The 13,744-nt window shown below is 44.5% G+C and overlaps 1 protein-coding gene across 1 annotated transcript in view; it reads left to right on the top strand.

Annotated features, from left to right (window-relative positions):
* FLT1 (fms related tyrosine kinase 1) overlaps nucleotides 1-13,744 on the top strand; it is a 159,943-nt gene that overhangs the window by 101,747 nt on the left and 44,452 nt on the right. Inside the window, exons 15-16 of the mRNA XM_030562729.1 lie at nucleotides 217-348; nucleotides 5,795-5,901. Coding sequence (XP_030418589.1) covers nucleotides 217-348; nucleotides 5,795-5,901 — 239 coding nt within the window. The remainder of the gene's footprint in view (nucleotides 1-216; nucleotides 349-5,794; nucleotides 5,902-13,744) is intronic.

Genomic DNA, 13,744 nt, shown 5'->3' with positions numbered 1-13,744 from the left:
AAGCGTATGAGTCTATGAGTTTCCACCAGAGCCTCAGAACCTGTGAACACTTTGTAACTCTGAAACCAACGCGCAAAATTAAGGAGCCACCCACCTCCTAGGGCATTAAGTAATGTCTGGCTCATCCCTAATAATCAGAAGAGGATTGTTTTACAGAAAGAGTTGTCTTTGTTTATACTCCACGTCCCACTCATTTAAAGATCTTTCACTCCACAGGAATAATTTTAGCATCAGGAAGCAAAATGCTGTTTATTGAAAGAGTCAAAAAAGAGGATGAAGGACTTTACCGATGTATAGCCACCAACCTAAAAGGATCTGTGGAGAGTGCAGCTTATGTCACCGTACAAGGTAAAGCATTGCATTAGATGGGAACAAGACAAAAATTGCTCTAAGTTCTTGTTCTCTATTTGATCTACTTTTCCTCTTTTCCCCTCTTATTTTCTCTAAGCGGCTTATAAGTGGAGTTCTTGCTCTGACTAGGAAGGCAGGTAAGTGGCATGTGTGATTTCTGACTACAGCAGTTTCAAGGAAGTCTTAGCAGGGGGTCTGCACCTGGTTGGAAAGGAAGCCAATGGGAAATGCTAACTCAGAATGTGTTTATACTGACCTCAAACGAAGAATTGCTTCAGTACAAGAAAGACAGGGTCAGGGAAGAAGATAAGTATAAATTTAGTGTAATAAAAAACCCAACCCATTCATTTTATCATTTCAGGCTCCTATAAGCCGGAAAGAGACATTTTTGATATTTTCCTTTTCTTGGTTTTAATATAAAGTGGGCTGCTATGTCCAACCAGAAGAGTTTTCCAGTAAACACAAATACATCTTTCAGAGATATTTACTATAGGAGCTAAGGGTTGTTATTGTTACTCATACTCAGGCTACTCATGCTATTCATGTGAATGTCCAGTCTTTTTTTTAAATTCTCTTGGCCTCGATGGTGCCTTGTGGCAATGCGTACCAGAGGCTAATTGTGCATTGCGTGAACAAGTATTTTATTTGATCAGATTTAAACTTGTCATTTTTCAACTTCATTGAATGTCTCCCATACCATTAATTATTGTGTGCACTTTTGACACAACCTCTTTTCTCAACTCAACAGTCCCAAGCTTTTCAATCTCTCTTCATATGAGACATTTTAATTAGGCAAAATATGAATAGCTCCTCCAGGCAAAAACTCTCTCCCTGTGTGTTTGTACAGCTTGTAGTACAATAGAATCCCATTCCTGTTTGTTTGGGTACTGCTACAACACATACAATGTGATAAAGAAATCAGGATTGACATGTTCTAGTTGCAAGTTCTTTGGCTTCCTTGGCGCATTGGTCAGTTCATCACTGTAAAAAGTCAGAGGTATCAATGTATATATATGAGCAGGGTTCCATGCAATAGATAAAGGACTTGTGGCCAGCTATGTTTTGGGGAGTCATTTTAAATTTGTGTAGGCATTCTAAAAAAATGATTCATTTTAGAGTGCTTGTAATTTAACACACCCGGCCGATTAGCTAATTTGTCTGGACAACGTGATGTTACAGTTCATTCAATAATCAATACAAGGTATTTTTTCATTTACTGATAACATTTTGTGGGCTTGTTTCTGGGGATCATTGTCTCCTTGTTGCCTGATGCAGGGGAGAAAGGGAGGATAGTGGATTCCTGTCTGGATAAGTGTCCTTCATGGATGATAAAGAGAGCTTTCTGATGGTTCTGATAAAAAGCTTTAGCCAAAGTGGGGGCCAGTGAGTTAAAGATGCCCTAGCACTAATGTCTGGCAAAGGAAAGAGAGACAAATCATTTAATCAGCTCCCCCAAAAGAATATGCTCAGGGAGAACGCATCCCCACCCTGTCTCTCCTACCTTCAGGGCCGGCGGCAGTGTTTTTGGCGCCCTAGGCACATGGCCATTTCACCTCCCTGCGCGCTGCTCCTGCGGCTCCGGTGGACCTGCTGCAGGCGTTCCTGCGGAGGGTCCGCTGGTCTCATGCCTCCTGTGGAGCTGCCGCAGGCGTCCCTGCGGGAGGTCCACCGGAGCCGCGGGACCAGCGGACCGTCCGCAGGAATGCCTGCGGCAGGTCTACCGGAGCCGCCTGCCGCCCCCCCAGCAAAATGCCCCCCTCCAATAATCCTGGTGCCCTAGATGATTGCCTAGGTCGCCTAAATGGAAGTGCCGGCCCTACTTACCCTCATGAAATCTCTGTGGTCTCAGCAAGGGGACAATGGTCAAATGAAGAGTGATCCCTGTCATCATCCCCAAGCACCTCATCATCCCCTGAACAACTGTCACTCTTCTGAGGGACATGGAATTGTAGCCACTCATCAGACTTTGGCTCTGGAGGTTTGAGATCTGGGCTCATCTCTAGTTTTTACTGCATTCTCAAAAATGCACAGTGTACAAATTCTGCTGGTGTTACAGAAAATACTGACATTTTTTATTTGCATACTGTAGCTCGCCAAGTACAGTAGAGCATATGAAAGAAAGCCGGGCAAGTGCCTTGTGTCCAGGGTTTAACAGGCTGGAAAAGTAGTTTGCAGAATAACCAGGAAGGAAACTGTCTGCTCTTTTTATTTCCTTTGAAAAAGAGTTCTTATACTTACAGATAGTACAATGTGTTATTTTTGTATCAGAAAGGGAAGAATGGACTGAAGAATCCAAGAGGGTTCTTTAAATAATCACAATCCTTGTTTAGTTTGGAAGCCACATGTGTGGGACAGTCTGTGGAAGAGATGTAGCCATAAAAATGTCACCATAAGCCATCAAATCACCTTCAGCTTAAGAACTGAATGCGAAATAATAGAATGAATACAAATAGCAAATCAGAGTGAGGCACCTACCCATGGACAAAAAGATCCTTTTAAATGATGCAGAAGGTTTTCTGTGGAAGTTTGCTATGGAAGGAGTGAGTGCAAACTACTTTTTGCAGCTTGCACTTAGGGGTCAGTTCAGCCACTTGTCACACTGTTCAGACCTCCAGTTGGAGAACCGTTTAATAAAGCCCTCTCTTTGAAGTTCGGCTCTGCAGGTATTATGCACACTGCAGAGGGGGGTTTCTCAGTTCAGTAACTAGTAAAGAGTAGGATGATGTAAGAAGGGGCACAGGTGTAAAAGAAGGAACTAGTTTTACAATTTCTACCCAGTTAAATTCAGGTTTCCACCCAAATAAATAAACAATAATGTATCTTGGTTTAAAGCTGCCTCTGGACAGCTGTATATGACTCTCCGAGATATGACAAAGGAACTATTAATTGTGCTAGCCTTTATTCAGCGGTCTGAACTCATGACAATAGTTTGCTACTTACTTGGACATTTTTTATATTGACAAACACGTTATAATTGTTTGTGCATAGGGGCCCAATCCAACACTCACTGAAGTCAATGAGAGTGTTTCCCCTAACTTTAATGGGAGGTGAAACTAGCCCATGGTTATAAAACTTAAACTCTAATATTTTGTTTGTGTGACTATGAAATAAATAGTCTCTCTGAGTGTATGGAGGGCAGTCATTAGTCTGCTTCCATGCTGCCTTGGGCTGTTGTCTCAGACTGTCTAAGCTAAGCAGGGCTAGATCAGATCAGTACTTGTATGGAAAAGCCTTGGGAGCTGCTGGAAATGGTATTGGTGTTTCTGGTTCAGTGCTGAACCAGTGACACAGAGTGGCATTCACCATACTGCACTCATGGATGTGCTGCCTTGCAGACGAGAGATAAAATAGTCAGGATGAGAAGTGAAACTGACGTCCTAACTACCTATGTTCACTACAGAGGCTGTGACTTCACAAGAGTAGGGTTTTTAAATCTGCTAGTTGAGCCGAATCCCAGCTTAGATAATGATGTTCTGCTGACCTAAATTGTCCTTGCAGTTTCAAATGGCTTCACTATCCTTCTTGACTTCACTTCTTAACAATTGCATAGCATACTGTAGTGGTGAAAAAGCTGCTGCGTTCCACTTCAGTTTGTGGGTGACATGATTTCTGTGTTAAGGAATGGTGACAGACACTCTTTCCCCTCCAGTTGCTGCTGAATAAATGTTAGAAACTATTCCTTGTAACCTGCACAAGCACTAAGTCACGTTCACAGGATAAACAACAATATGGATGTGTAAATACACAGTCTGGAGAAGGTCCTGTATTATGTTAGAGGACAATTAGTCTGCAACTCAAAGCACATTTATCATAACAACATTATAAAGGAAAACATCATTTGCATTATATTTGAAATTGACTTGTTTTTTTTAAGTACTCACACCTGAGAGAGATTAATCACATCCCAGGGTTTGGAAAAATAAATGCCTTGAATCTCAATTTGTAGTTGTATTCATATTTCTTATTTTGCCAGAACTTACTCTTGTAGCTCCAATAGGGACATGCCTGAGGAGTCTCTTAAATATTGGATATGAGCTGGAATCTGCTTATCACCTTCACAATTCCTGCATGGCAGACTTGTCACCGCTGCAGAAAACAATTCAAACACTGAACAAAGCTCTGCAGACTTATTTAAAACTAAGCACCACACACCCCTTGGTTACCCCATCAGCCCACCAGTGAGACATCACTCCTTCTTTCCATTGTCAGGAATGGTGCCAAATTTCGAAACTGCTGCAAGTGTGGCCAACTAAAAATGGTGAAATCATGTTCAGAACCGCTGTGGCGTGTCCCCTCTCTCTCCATCTGAAAGCTGTGCACTTGCGTCTGAATTGTGAGAGAATCACAATAAGGGATGGGTTTCTGCATTTGCTACCAATAAGAGAGTGTATCATTGTGACATGATCACAGCATTTGTAAAACATTCTGCTTTGAAGACATTTTATGAGACCCAAAGGAACAGTATGAAATTAAATTTTATTCTGGATATTTTTTAAGCACCATCAGGAGATTGAATATTTTCCAGATTTAGTATTTCTAATATTTTCTTCCTGCTCCCATTGTTCTCATTTGTAATTTCTGCATTGATTTTGATCGACTCTCCCTGGGCTCACTACGGGTATGTCTACACTGCAAATAAAAACCGGCTGGCCCATGCCAGCTGACTCAGGCTGTCGGGCTGTTTCATTGCAGTATAGACTTCCAGGCTCAGCATGGAGCCTGAGCTCTGGGGCCCTCCCACTCCCAGGAGTCCTAGAGGCTGGACTTCAGCCCGAGCCCAGAAGTCTAGACAGCAATGAAACAGTCCCACAGCCTGAGCCCTAAGAGCCGGTGTCAGCTGGCAAGGGCCAGCTATGGGTGTCTAACCACAGTGCAGACCTACCCTAGGGTGTGACCCTGCCAGCTATCACATGGTATAGAGGGGGTGCTGCTTGGGAAGGCACATGTGGGATCTGACCCCACACCACTAATGTCAGTGGGAGTCACACAAGAGGCTGTACAGGAACCACTAAGGACTGAGGCTGGTCATAGCTGGGGCAATGCTGCTAAGCTTTCCTCCCCGCAGTGGGAACAGAGAGCACAGCAACCAGTTTCTTGAAAAAAAAGGTACTCCATCGTCACATCTCTAATGTCACAGGCAAGTGAGCCACCTCTTAGCATTTTGCTGCCTGTCCTACAGTATCTCCCCAACCCCCAAAAAGAACTGAGTTTTGCGCTAGCAAGCTCTCCAGCAAGGGTGTCTAGAGTTTAATTTTAGCATGTGTATTGCAGTTGGTTTTGTCCAGGGAGGGATTTTTCTAGGTTCTGAGCGCCATTAACATCCCTGGAAAGAAATTTGGTTGTTACTGATATGTTCTTCATATACATTTAAAATACCAAGGGAAATCAAAGTCTGCTGTTCTGAGTGTAGTTCTATAAAATGTTTGTTGCTTCATTTCCCCAGGAACATCAGAGAGATCAAACCTGGAGCTAATAACTCTGACATGTACCTGTGTGGCTGCTACGCTCTTCTGGCTCCTATTAACACTCTTTATACGCAAGCTAAAAAGGGTAAGAACAGTTGAATAATTACTAAGCTTCCCCGCTGCTCCACTTTTCTCACTGGCATTTGCTCTGGTTAGAAAACGCTCCTCCTGCAAATGAGATTCATGAACATTGCATTAATTCACCAGGTCCTCTACACTAGGTGCAAAGTGGGTGCAAAATGCTAATCACTTTGGACTGTAAATCACTACAGACGGTGCAAAGCAGGAGTGAATCAGCTGCTCAGGCCTAGAGCCTCAACGATGTTTACACACACAAGTCCCACTGATTTCAGCCGGAGTGAGGCTATGTCTACACTACCGACCTGCAGCTCTGCTGCTTTAAGGTCTTTCATGTAGCCGCTCTATGCCGGCAGGAGAGCTCTCTCCTGCTGGCATAATTAAACCATCCCTAATGAGCAATGGTAGCTATGCTGGCAGGAGAGTGTCTCCCGCTGACATAGCGTTGTCCACGCCAGCACGTCTGTCGGTGAAACTTATGTCAGTCAGGGAGGTGGTTTTTTCACCCCCCTGACTGTCAAAAGTTTGGGCAATAAAAGTGCTGGTGTAGACACCTCTGAGGATCTGGGCCTAAGTGCCTGTGAAAGTTGACACTTCAGGTTAAATAGAAAAACAGGGTCTGGTAAGGCCTGGTCTTTGCACTGGTGTAACTATGTTACTTAGGAGTGTGGGGTTTTTTTACTGAAATAGCTGTACCAGTACAACCTCTACCTTGGATGCAGTAATACCAGGATAAAAGGTGCCTTTTAGTGGTGTAACTTATTCCTCTTCCCTCAGAGGAGTAGCTACACTGGTATAAAGCACGTTTATACCAATATAACTGTGTCCAAAAGCCTTGTCTGCACTACAGGTTGTTTCAGTATAACTTATGGTGCTCTGGGGTGTGAATAATCCACACCCTTGAGCGACGTAAGTTATACTGACCTAAGCACTGATGTAGACAGCACTATGTCAGCGGGACATAGCTACTGCCTCTCATGGAGGGAGGAGTTATTAAGCCCTGCCCTGAGCCCCCTGCCACACCCCGCACTCCTCCTGCACTCAGCAACCTGCTGCACCCTGCACACCAACCCCCAATGCACCCCTCACCCCTCTTGCACCCCACACATCAACTCCCTGCCCTGAGCCCCCTGCTGCACTCTACACACTTCCTGCACCTCAACTCCCTGCCCTAAGCCCCTGCCACACCCTGCACCCCTCCCACACCCCCTGGTGACAGGGAAGGGGCAGCATTGGGGTGGGGACTTTGGGGAAGGGGATGGAAAGGGGCAGGGAAGGGGTGGGAAGAGGCGGGGCAGGGGTGGGGCCTCATGGAAGGGGTGGAGTGGGGGGCAGGGTCAGGGGCAGTGAGGGTGAAGGTGTCAGTGATGCAGCCCTTGGGCCAATGCACTAGACCTCATGTGGCCCTTGTGGTCATTTGAGTTTGAGACCCCTGGTGTAGTTCCTGGTTCCTTTCAATGGATTCATTGTATAGTTGATGGCCCTTGGTGGGCCATCAAGCTGGCTCAGTGCTGATGCCGTTGTGTCTGAGAGTGTCACCCAGAGACACAGCACAAGTTTAGAAATACAGATATGTCCTACATAGCTGTAACTCATAATACAAAGGTGATAGACACATATAAACAAGATTATCAGACTTGGCAAATTATAACAGTTTTTGCAGATACCTTACATGGCATATCTGACACAACTCACTGCAATTTTACAACATTGGTATTCACAGACAGCTGCAGTGACACAGGAGCCAGCAAACAGCTGTAAACAGGGGATTTTGAGTGAGAGTTTGCAAGGGGAAGACTAATAGAGGCAGGCAGAGGAACAGACAGGCTAGTGAATGGAGTGTGAGGTGTTCTTGCAGTGTTTTGGTGCTCGTTGGGTGTTGTTTTTCCGTGGATGGTGGTGTTTTGGTTTGGTTTGTGTTTCCCGGACTAAAAGGATTTAGAGGGTAAGGCTATGACAGATACGGAGGTAGCAGTGGTAGTGACCCAAGCAGTGGAAGACACAATTAAGATGACTGGAGCTGGAAGCTGCAGCACGTACATGATCCTGGAGGTGGTACCTGAAAAGAGTTTCGTCTGCATGAAGTGCCACCTGATACAGATGATGGAAGAAAAGATCCGAGGATTGGAGACACAGGTGGAAATGCTGGTTGAGTTTAGAAGGGTGTTCAAGCAGATGATGGAGCAAAGACACGAGGAGGCTGAAGGGAAAAGCTCAGACTTGCAGATGGAACTCTGAGGGGAGACTGCTGGGTGAGGAAAGTGGACGGTGGAAGCATGTGACTAAGAGAACTAGGCAAAGGAAAAGACGGGCTAGTGAAGGAGCAATAGAACTCAGGAATGGGTTTGCGGAGTTGGAAAATGAAGAGGTGGCACAGCAGGTGGTTGCTGAAGGTGAGAGGGCAAGGAAGAAGAGAAGAGCAGCTAGTCCTATAGGAAGAGGGGAAGAGTCAATGGAGATAACACCACCAAATATGAGCCCCAGGAGGATATGGAATGGGTTGCAGAGCATTGCAAGGGAGAATAGGAATCAAGAGGACTTGCAGCCAGAGGGAACGGGTTAGACCAGAGAATCGCACCATCACCAGGAAAAGGCAGGTCTACATGATTGGGGACTCCTTACTGAGAAGAATAGACAGGCCTGTAACCAGAGCTGATCCAGAGAACAGAAGGGTGTGCTGTCTGCCGGGTGCTAAGATATGGGATGTGGACCTGAGGCTGAAGAGGATCCTAATGGGAGCAGGAAAGAATCCACTGATTGTCCTTCATGTGGGAATAAATGATACGGCTAGATTCTCACTGGAACGTATCAAGGGAGACTATTCCAGGCTGGGGAAAACACTTAAGGAGATCGAGGCTCAGGTGATCTTCAGTGTCAAGTATCAGAGGGGTAGCCGTGTTAGTCTGGATCTGTAAAAGCAGCAAAGAATCCTGTGGCACCTTATAGACTAACAGACGTTTTGGAGCATGAGCTTTCATGGGTGAATACCCACTTCGTTGGATGCATGTCAGTGATCTTCAGTGGGATTCTGCCTGTTCCTAGAGAAGGGCAACAAAGGTGTGACAAGATTATGGCAATCAACAGATGGCTCAGGCAGTGGTGCTATAAGGAGGGCTTTGGGATGTATGGCCATTGGGAGGCATTCATGGACGGAGGACTGTTCTCTCAGGATGGACTTCACCTGAGTAGGGAGGGAAATAAGACTTCTAGGATGGAGGTTGGCACAGCTGATTAAGAGAGCTTTAAACTAGGAATTTGTGGGAGATAGCTGGGAGATGTCCAGGTAATCTCCATGCCAGATTTTAACATTGAGATGGAAGAAACGAAGTAAGAAAGGATACAGCCGTGGGTAGGAGAATGGACATAAGAAGGAAGCGTAGTGTAGATACCAGTCTAATAGGTGATACTAGCAGTAGAATGTCTGTGCCTAACCGGGTAAAGACTGTGAGCAAAGCCAAACAGCAAAAATTAACATGTTTGTACACCAATGCGAGGAGCCTAGGTAACAAAATGGAGGAACTAGAGTTACTGGTGCAGGAAGTGAAACCAGATATTATAGGGATAACAGAAACTTGGTGAAATAGTAGTCATGACTGGAGTACAGGTATTGAAGGGTATGTGCTGTTTAGGAAAGACAGAAATAAAGGCAAAGGTGGTGGAGTAGCATTGTATGTCAATGATGAGGTTAACTGTAAAGAAATAAGAAGTGATAGAATGGATAAGACAGAGTCTGCCTGGGAAAAAGTCACACTGGGGAAGAAAGATATTAGATCCTCCCCAGGGATAGTGATCAGGGTGTGCTACAGACCGCCGGGACCTGATTTGGATATGGATAGAGACCTCTTTAATGTTTTTAATGAAGTAAATACTAATGGGAATTGTGTGATCATGGGAAACTTTAACTTCCCAGATATAGACTGGAGGACAAGTGCTAGTAATAATAATAGGGCTCAGATTTTCCTGGATGCGACAGCTGATGGATTCCTTCATCAAGTAGTTGCTGAACCAACAAGAGGGGATGCCATTTTAGATTTGGTTTTGGTGAGTAGTGAGGACCTCATAGAAGAAATGGTTGTAGGGGACAACCTTGGTTCAAGCGATCATGAGCTAATTCAGTTCAAACTAGATGGAAGGATAAACAAAAATAGATCTGTGCCTAGGGTTTTTATTTCAAAAGGGCTAACTTACAAAAATTAAGGAAATTAGTTAGGGAAGTAGATTGGACTGAAGAACTTGTGGATCTAAAGGCGGAGGAGGCCTGCAATTACTTCAAGTCAAAGTTGCAGAAACTATCAGAAGCCTGCGTCCCAAGAAAGGGGAAAAAATTCATAGGCAGGTGTTGTAGACCCAGCTGGATGAGCAAGCATCTCAGAAAGATGATTAAGAAAAAGCAGAAGGCCTACAAGGAGTGGAAGATGGGAGGAATTAGCAAGGAAAGCTACCTTATTGAGGTCAGAACATGTAGGGATAAAGCGAGAAAGGCCGAAAGCCATTTAAAGTTGGACCTTGCAAAGGGAATCAAAACCAACAGTAAAAGGTTCTATAGTCATCTAAATACAAAGAAAACAAAGAAAGAAGAAGTGGGACCTCTAAACACTGAAGATGGAGTGGAGATTAAGGATAATCTAGACATGGCCAAATATCTAAACAAATACGGTGCCTCGGTCTTTAATGAGGCTAATGAGGAGCTTAGGGATAATGGTAGGATGACAAATGGAATGAGGATATGGAAGTAGATATTATCACATCTGATGTAGAAGCCAAACTCAAACAGTTTTTAAGGTCAGGCTTGACAAAGCCCTGGCTGGGATGATTTAGTTGGGAATTGGTCCCTTCCAACCCTGATATTCTAGGATTCTATGAGTTTAATGGGACTAAATTGGGGGGCCCAGATAATCTTCATCCAAGAATATTAAAGGAACTGGTACATGAAATTGCAAGCCCATTAGCAAGAATTTTTAATAAATCTGTATTGTATGACTGGAGAGTTGTATTGTATGACTGTAGAATTGCTAACATAGTTCCTATTTCTAAGAAAGGGAAAACAAGTGATCCGGATAACTACCGGCCTGTTAGTTTGACATCTGTAGTATGCAAGGTCTTGGAAAAAATTTTGAAGATGAAAGTAGTTAAGGACATTCAGGTCAATGTAATTGGGACAAAATAGTTTTACAGAAGGTAGATTGTGCCAAACCAACCTGATCTCCTTCTTTGAGACGGTAACAGATCTTTTAGACAAAGGAAACGCAGTGGATCTAATTTACCTCAGTTTCAGGAAGGCATTTGATATAGTTCCACATGGGAAATCATTAGCTAAATTGGATTAGCTAAATTGGGATCAGTATGAAAATTGAAAGGTGGATAAGTAACTGGTTAAAGGGGAGACTACAATGAGTCATACTGAAAGGTGAACTGTCAGGCTGGAAGGAGGTTACTAGTGGAGTTCCTCAGAAATCGGTTTTGGGATCAATCTTATTTAATCTTTTTATTACTGACCTTGGCACAAAAAGTGGGAATGTGCTAATAAAGTTTGCAGAAGACACAAAGCTGGGAAGTATTACCAATAAAGAGAAGGATTGGGATATCATATAGGAAGATTACAAGAAGATCTGGATGACCTTGTAAACTGGAGTAATAGTAATAGGATGAAATTTAATAGTGAAAAATGCCAGGTCATGCATTTAGGGATTAACAACAAGAATTTTTGTTATAAGTTGGGGATGCACCAGTTGGAAGTCTCAGAAGAGGAGGAGGAGGATCTCGGAGTATTGGTTGATCATGGGAGGACTATGAGCTGCCAATGTGATATGGCTATGAAATAAGTTAATGTGGTCTTGGGATGCATCAGGTGAGGTATTTCCAGTAGAGATAAGGAGGTGTTAATACTGTTATACGTCTGGAATAATGTGGGCAGTTCTGGTCTCCCATATTTAAGAAGAATGAATTCAAACTGGAAAAGGACAGAGAAGGGCTACTAGGATGATCCGAGGAAGGAAAGCCTGTCTTATGAAAGGAGACTCAAAGAGCCTGGCTTGTTTAGCCTAACCAAAAGAAGGCTGAGGGGAGATATGATTGCTCTCTATAAATATATCAGAGGGATAAATACCAGGGAGGGAGAAGAATCGTTTAAGCTCAGTACCAATGTGGACACAAGAACAGATGGCTATAAACTGGCCATCAGGAAGTTTAGACTTGAAATTAGACAAAGGTTTCTAACCATCAGAGTGGTGAAGTTCTGGAACAGCCTTCCAAGGGGAGCAGCGGGGGCAAAAGACATATCTGACTTCAAGACTAAGCTTGATAAGTTTCTGGCGGGGATGGTATGATGAAATAGCCTAATTTTGGCAATTAACCGATCTTTGACTATTAGCAGTAAATATGCCCAATGGACTGTGATGGGATGTTAGATGGGGTGGGATCTAAGTTACTACAGAAAATGCATTCCTGGATGTCTGGCTGGTGAGTCTTGCCCATATGCTCAGGGTTTAACTGATCGCCATATTTGGGGTCGGGAAGGAATTTTTCTCCAGGGCAGATTGGCAGAGGCCCTGGTGGGGGTTTTCCTTCCTTTGCAGTGTGGGGCACTGGACACTGGCTGGAGGAGTCTCTTCACCTTGAAGTCTTTAAATCACGATCTGAGGACTTCAATAGTTCAGACATAGGTTAGGGGTTTGATACAGGAGTGGGTGGGTGAGAGTCTGTGGCCTGCGTTGTGCAGGAGGTCAAACTAGATGATTACAATGGTCCCTTCTGACCTTAAAGTCTATGATTCTGTGATAATATCCTAAAGTGTCTCCTAGATTCTATACAACATCACTAGGGTGTGTGGCATTTTCACCCTTGAACAATGTAGCTATGTCAACCTAAATTTTAAGTGTAGATTCCTCAGGCCTACAGTCTTTATGTCTGAGCAAGTTCAGGCAAATCAATTCAAGGTCTGACTACAAGATGTTGCCTCTTCTACTCCTGGGGGAATTCTGCACCACTGCGCAATGCAGAATTTTGCAGAAATTAACGTGTATGCAGAATTTCCTTTCCCCCACAGAAATGGGTTGTAGTGCTGCTGGCTACCACTAGGGGCCACTGGACTCAGCAGACCCCAGCTGGCATACAGAAGACACTGCTGGGGGGAAGGAGAGGGAGCTAGAGGGTTCCTGGCAGCTGCAGTTCCCAGCATGCCCTGAGGGAAGGAGAGGGTGGCATGCAGGAAACTCTGTGCAAGCCTGGGACCAAACATCAGACTGTTCTTCCCTCTGGATCCCTGGACTTTGTGGGGGAGGGTGTGCAGGTGTCTGGGCAAGGGGGGGTCCACAGCTGGGCTCTGGGGGGAGGAGGTGCAGGTATCTGGCTGGAGAGCCCTGTGGCTGGGCTCCAGGGAGGAGGGGGTGTGAATATCTGGGCAAGGGGGTCCGTGGCTGGGCTCAGGAGGGAGACGGCTTGAGTGTATTGGCTGGGGGAGGTACCACGGCTGGAGTCTGGTGTGGGAGGGGTTGTGGGTATCTGGCCCCCCGGCTGGGCTCTGGGGGGGAAGGAGGAAAGGGGGCAGAGAAACAGGAACTGGATTGTCGTAGAGATTTCTTTAACTTTCTACTCCCGGGAGAATTTGTGTGTGTGTCTGTATTGTTACAGACATACCTGCTGACTGGTATTTTGAAATAAATTACCAAGATAATTGAAACTGGCGTGATTATGTAGCATTATTTTGACAAATAAAATTTGCAGAATTTTAAAATATTGTGTGCAGCATTTTTAATTTTTTGGTGAAGAATGCCCTCAGGAGTACTCTTCAGCCCATGCCTTAAAAAATGTGATCTTAGGACAGGTCTGTACTACGGACGTATATCAGTATA

Source organism: Gopherus evgoodei, chromosome 1 (assembly GCF_007399415.2).
Source record: "Gopherus evgoodei ecotype Sinaloan lineage chromosome 1, rGopEvg1_v1.p, whole genome shotgun sequence".
NCBI classification, from domain to species: Eukaryota; Metazoa; Chordata; order Testudines; family Testudinidae; genus Gopherus; species Gopherus evgoodei.
Note: the sequence above shows the minus strand (reverse complement) of the source record. Positions and strands in the feature narration are given on the sequence as shown.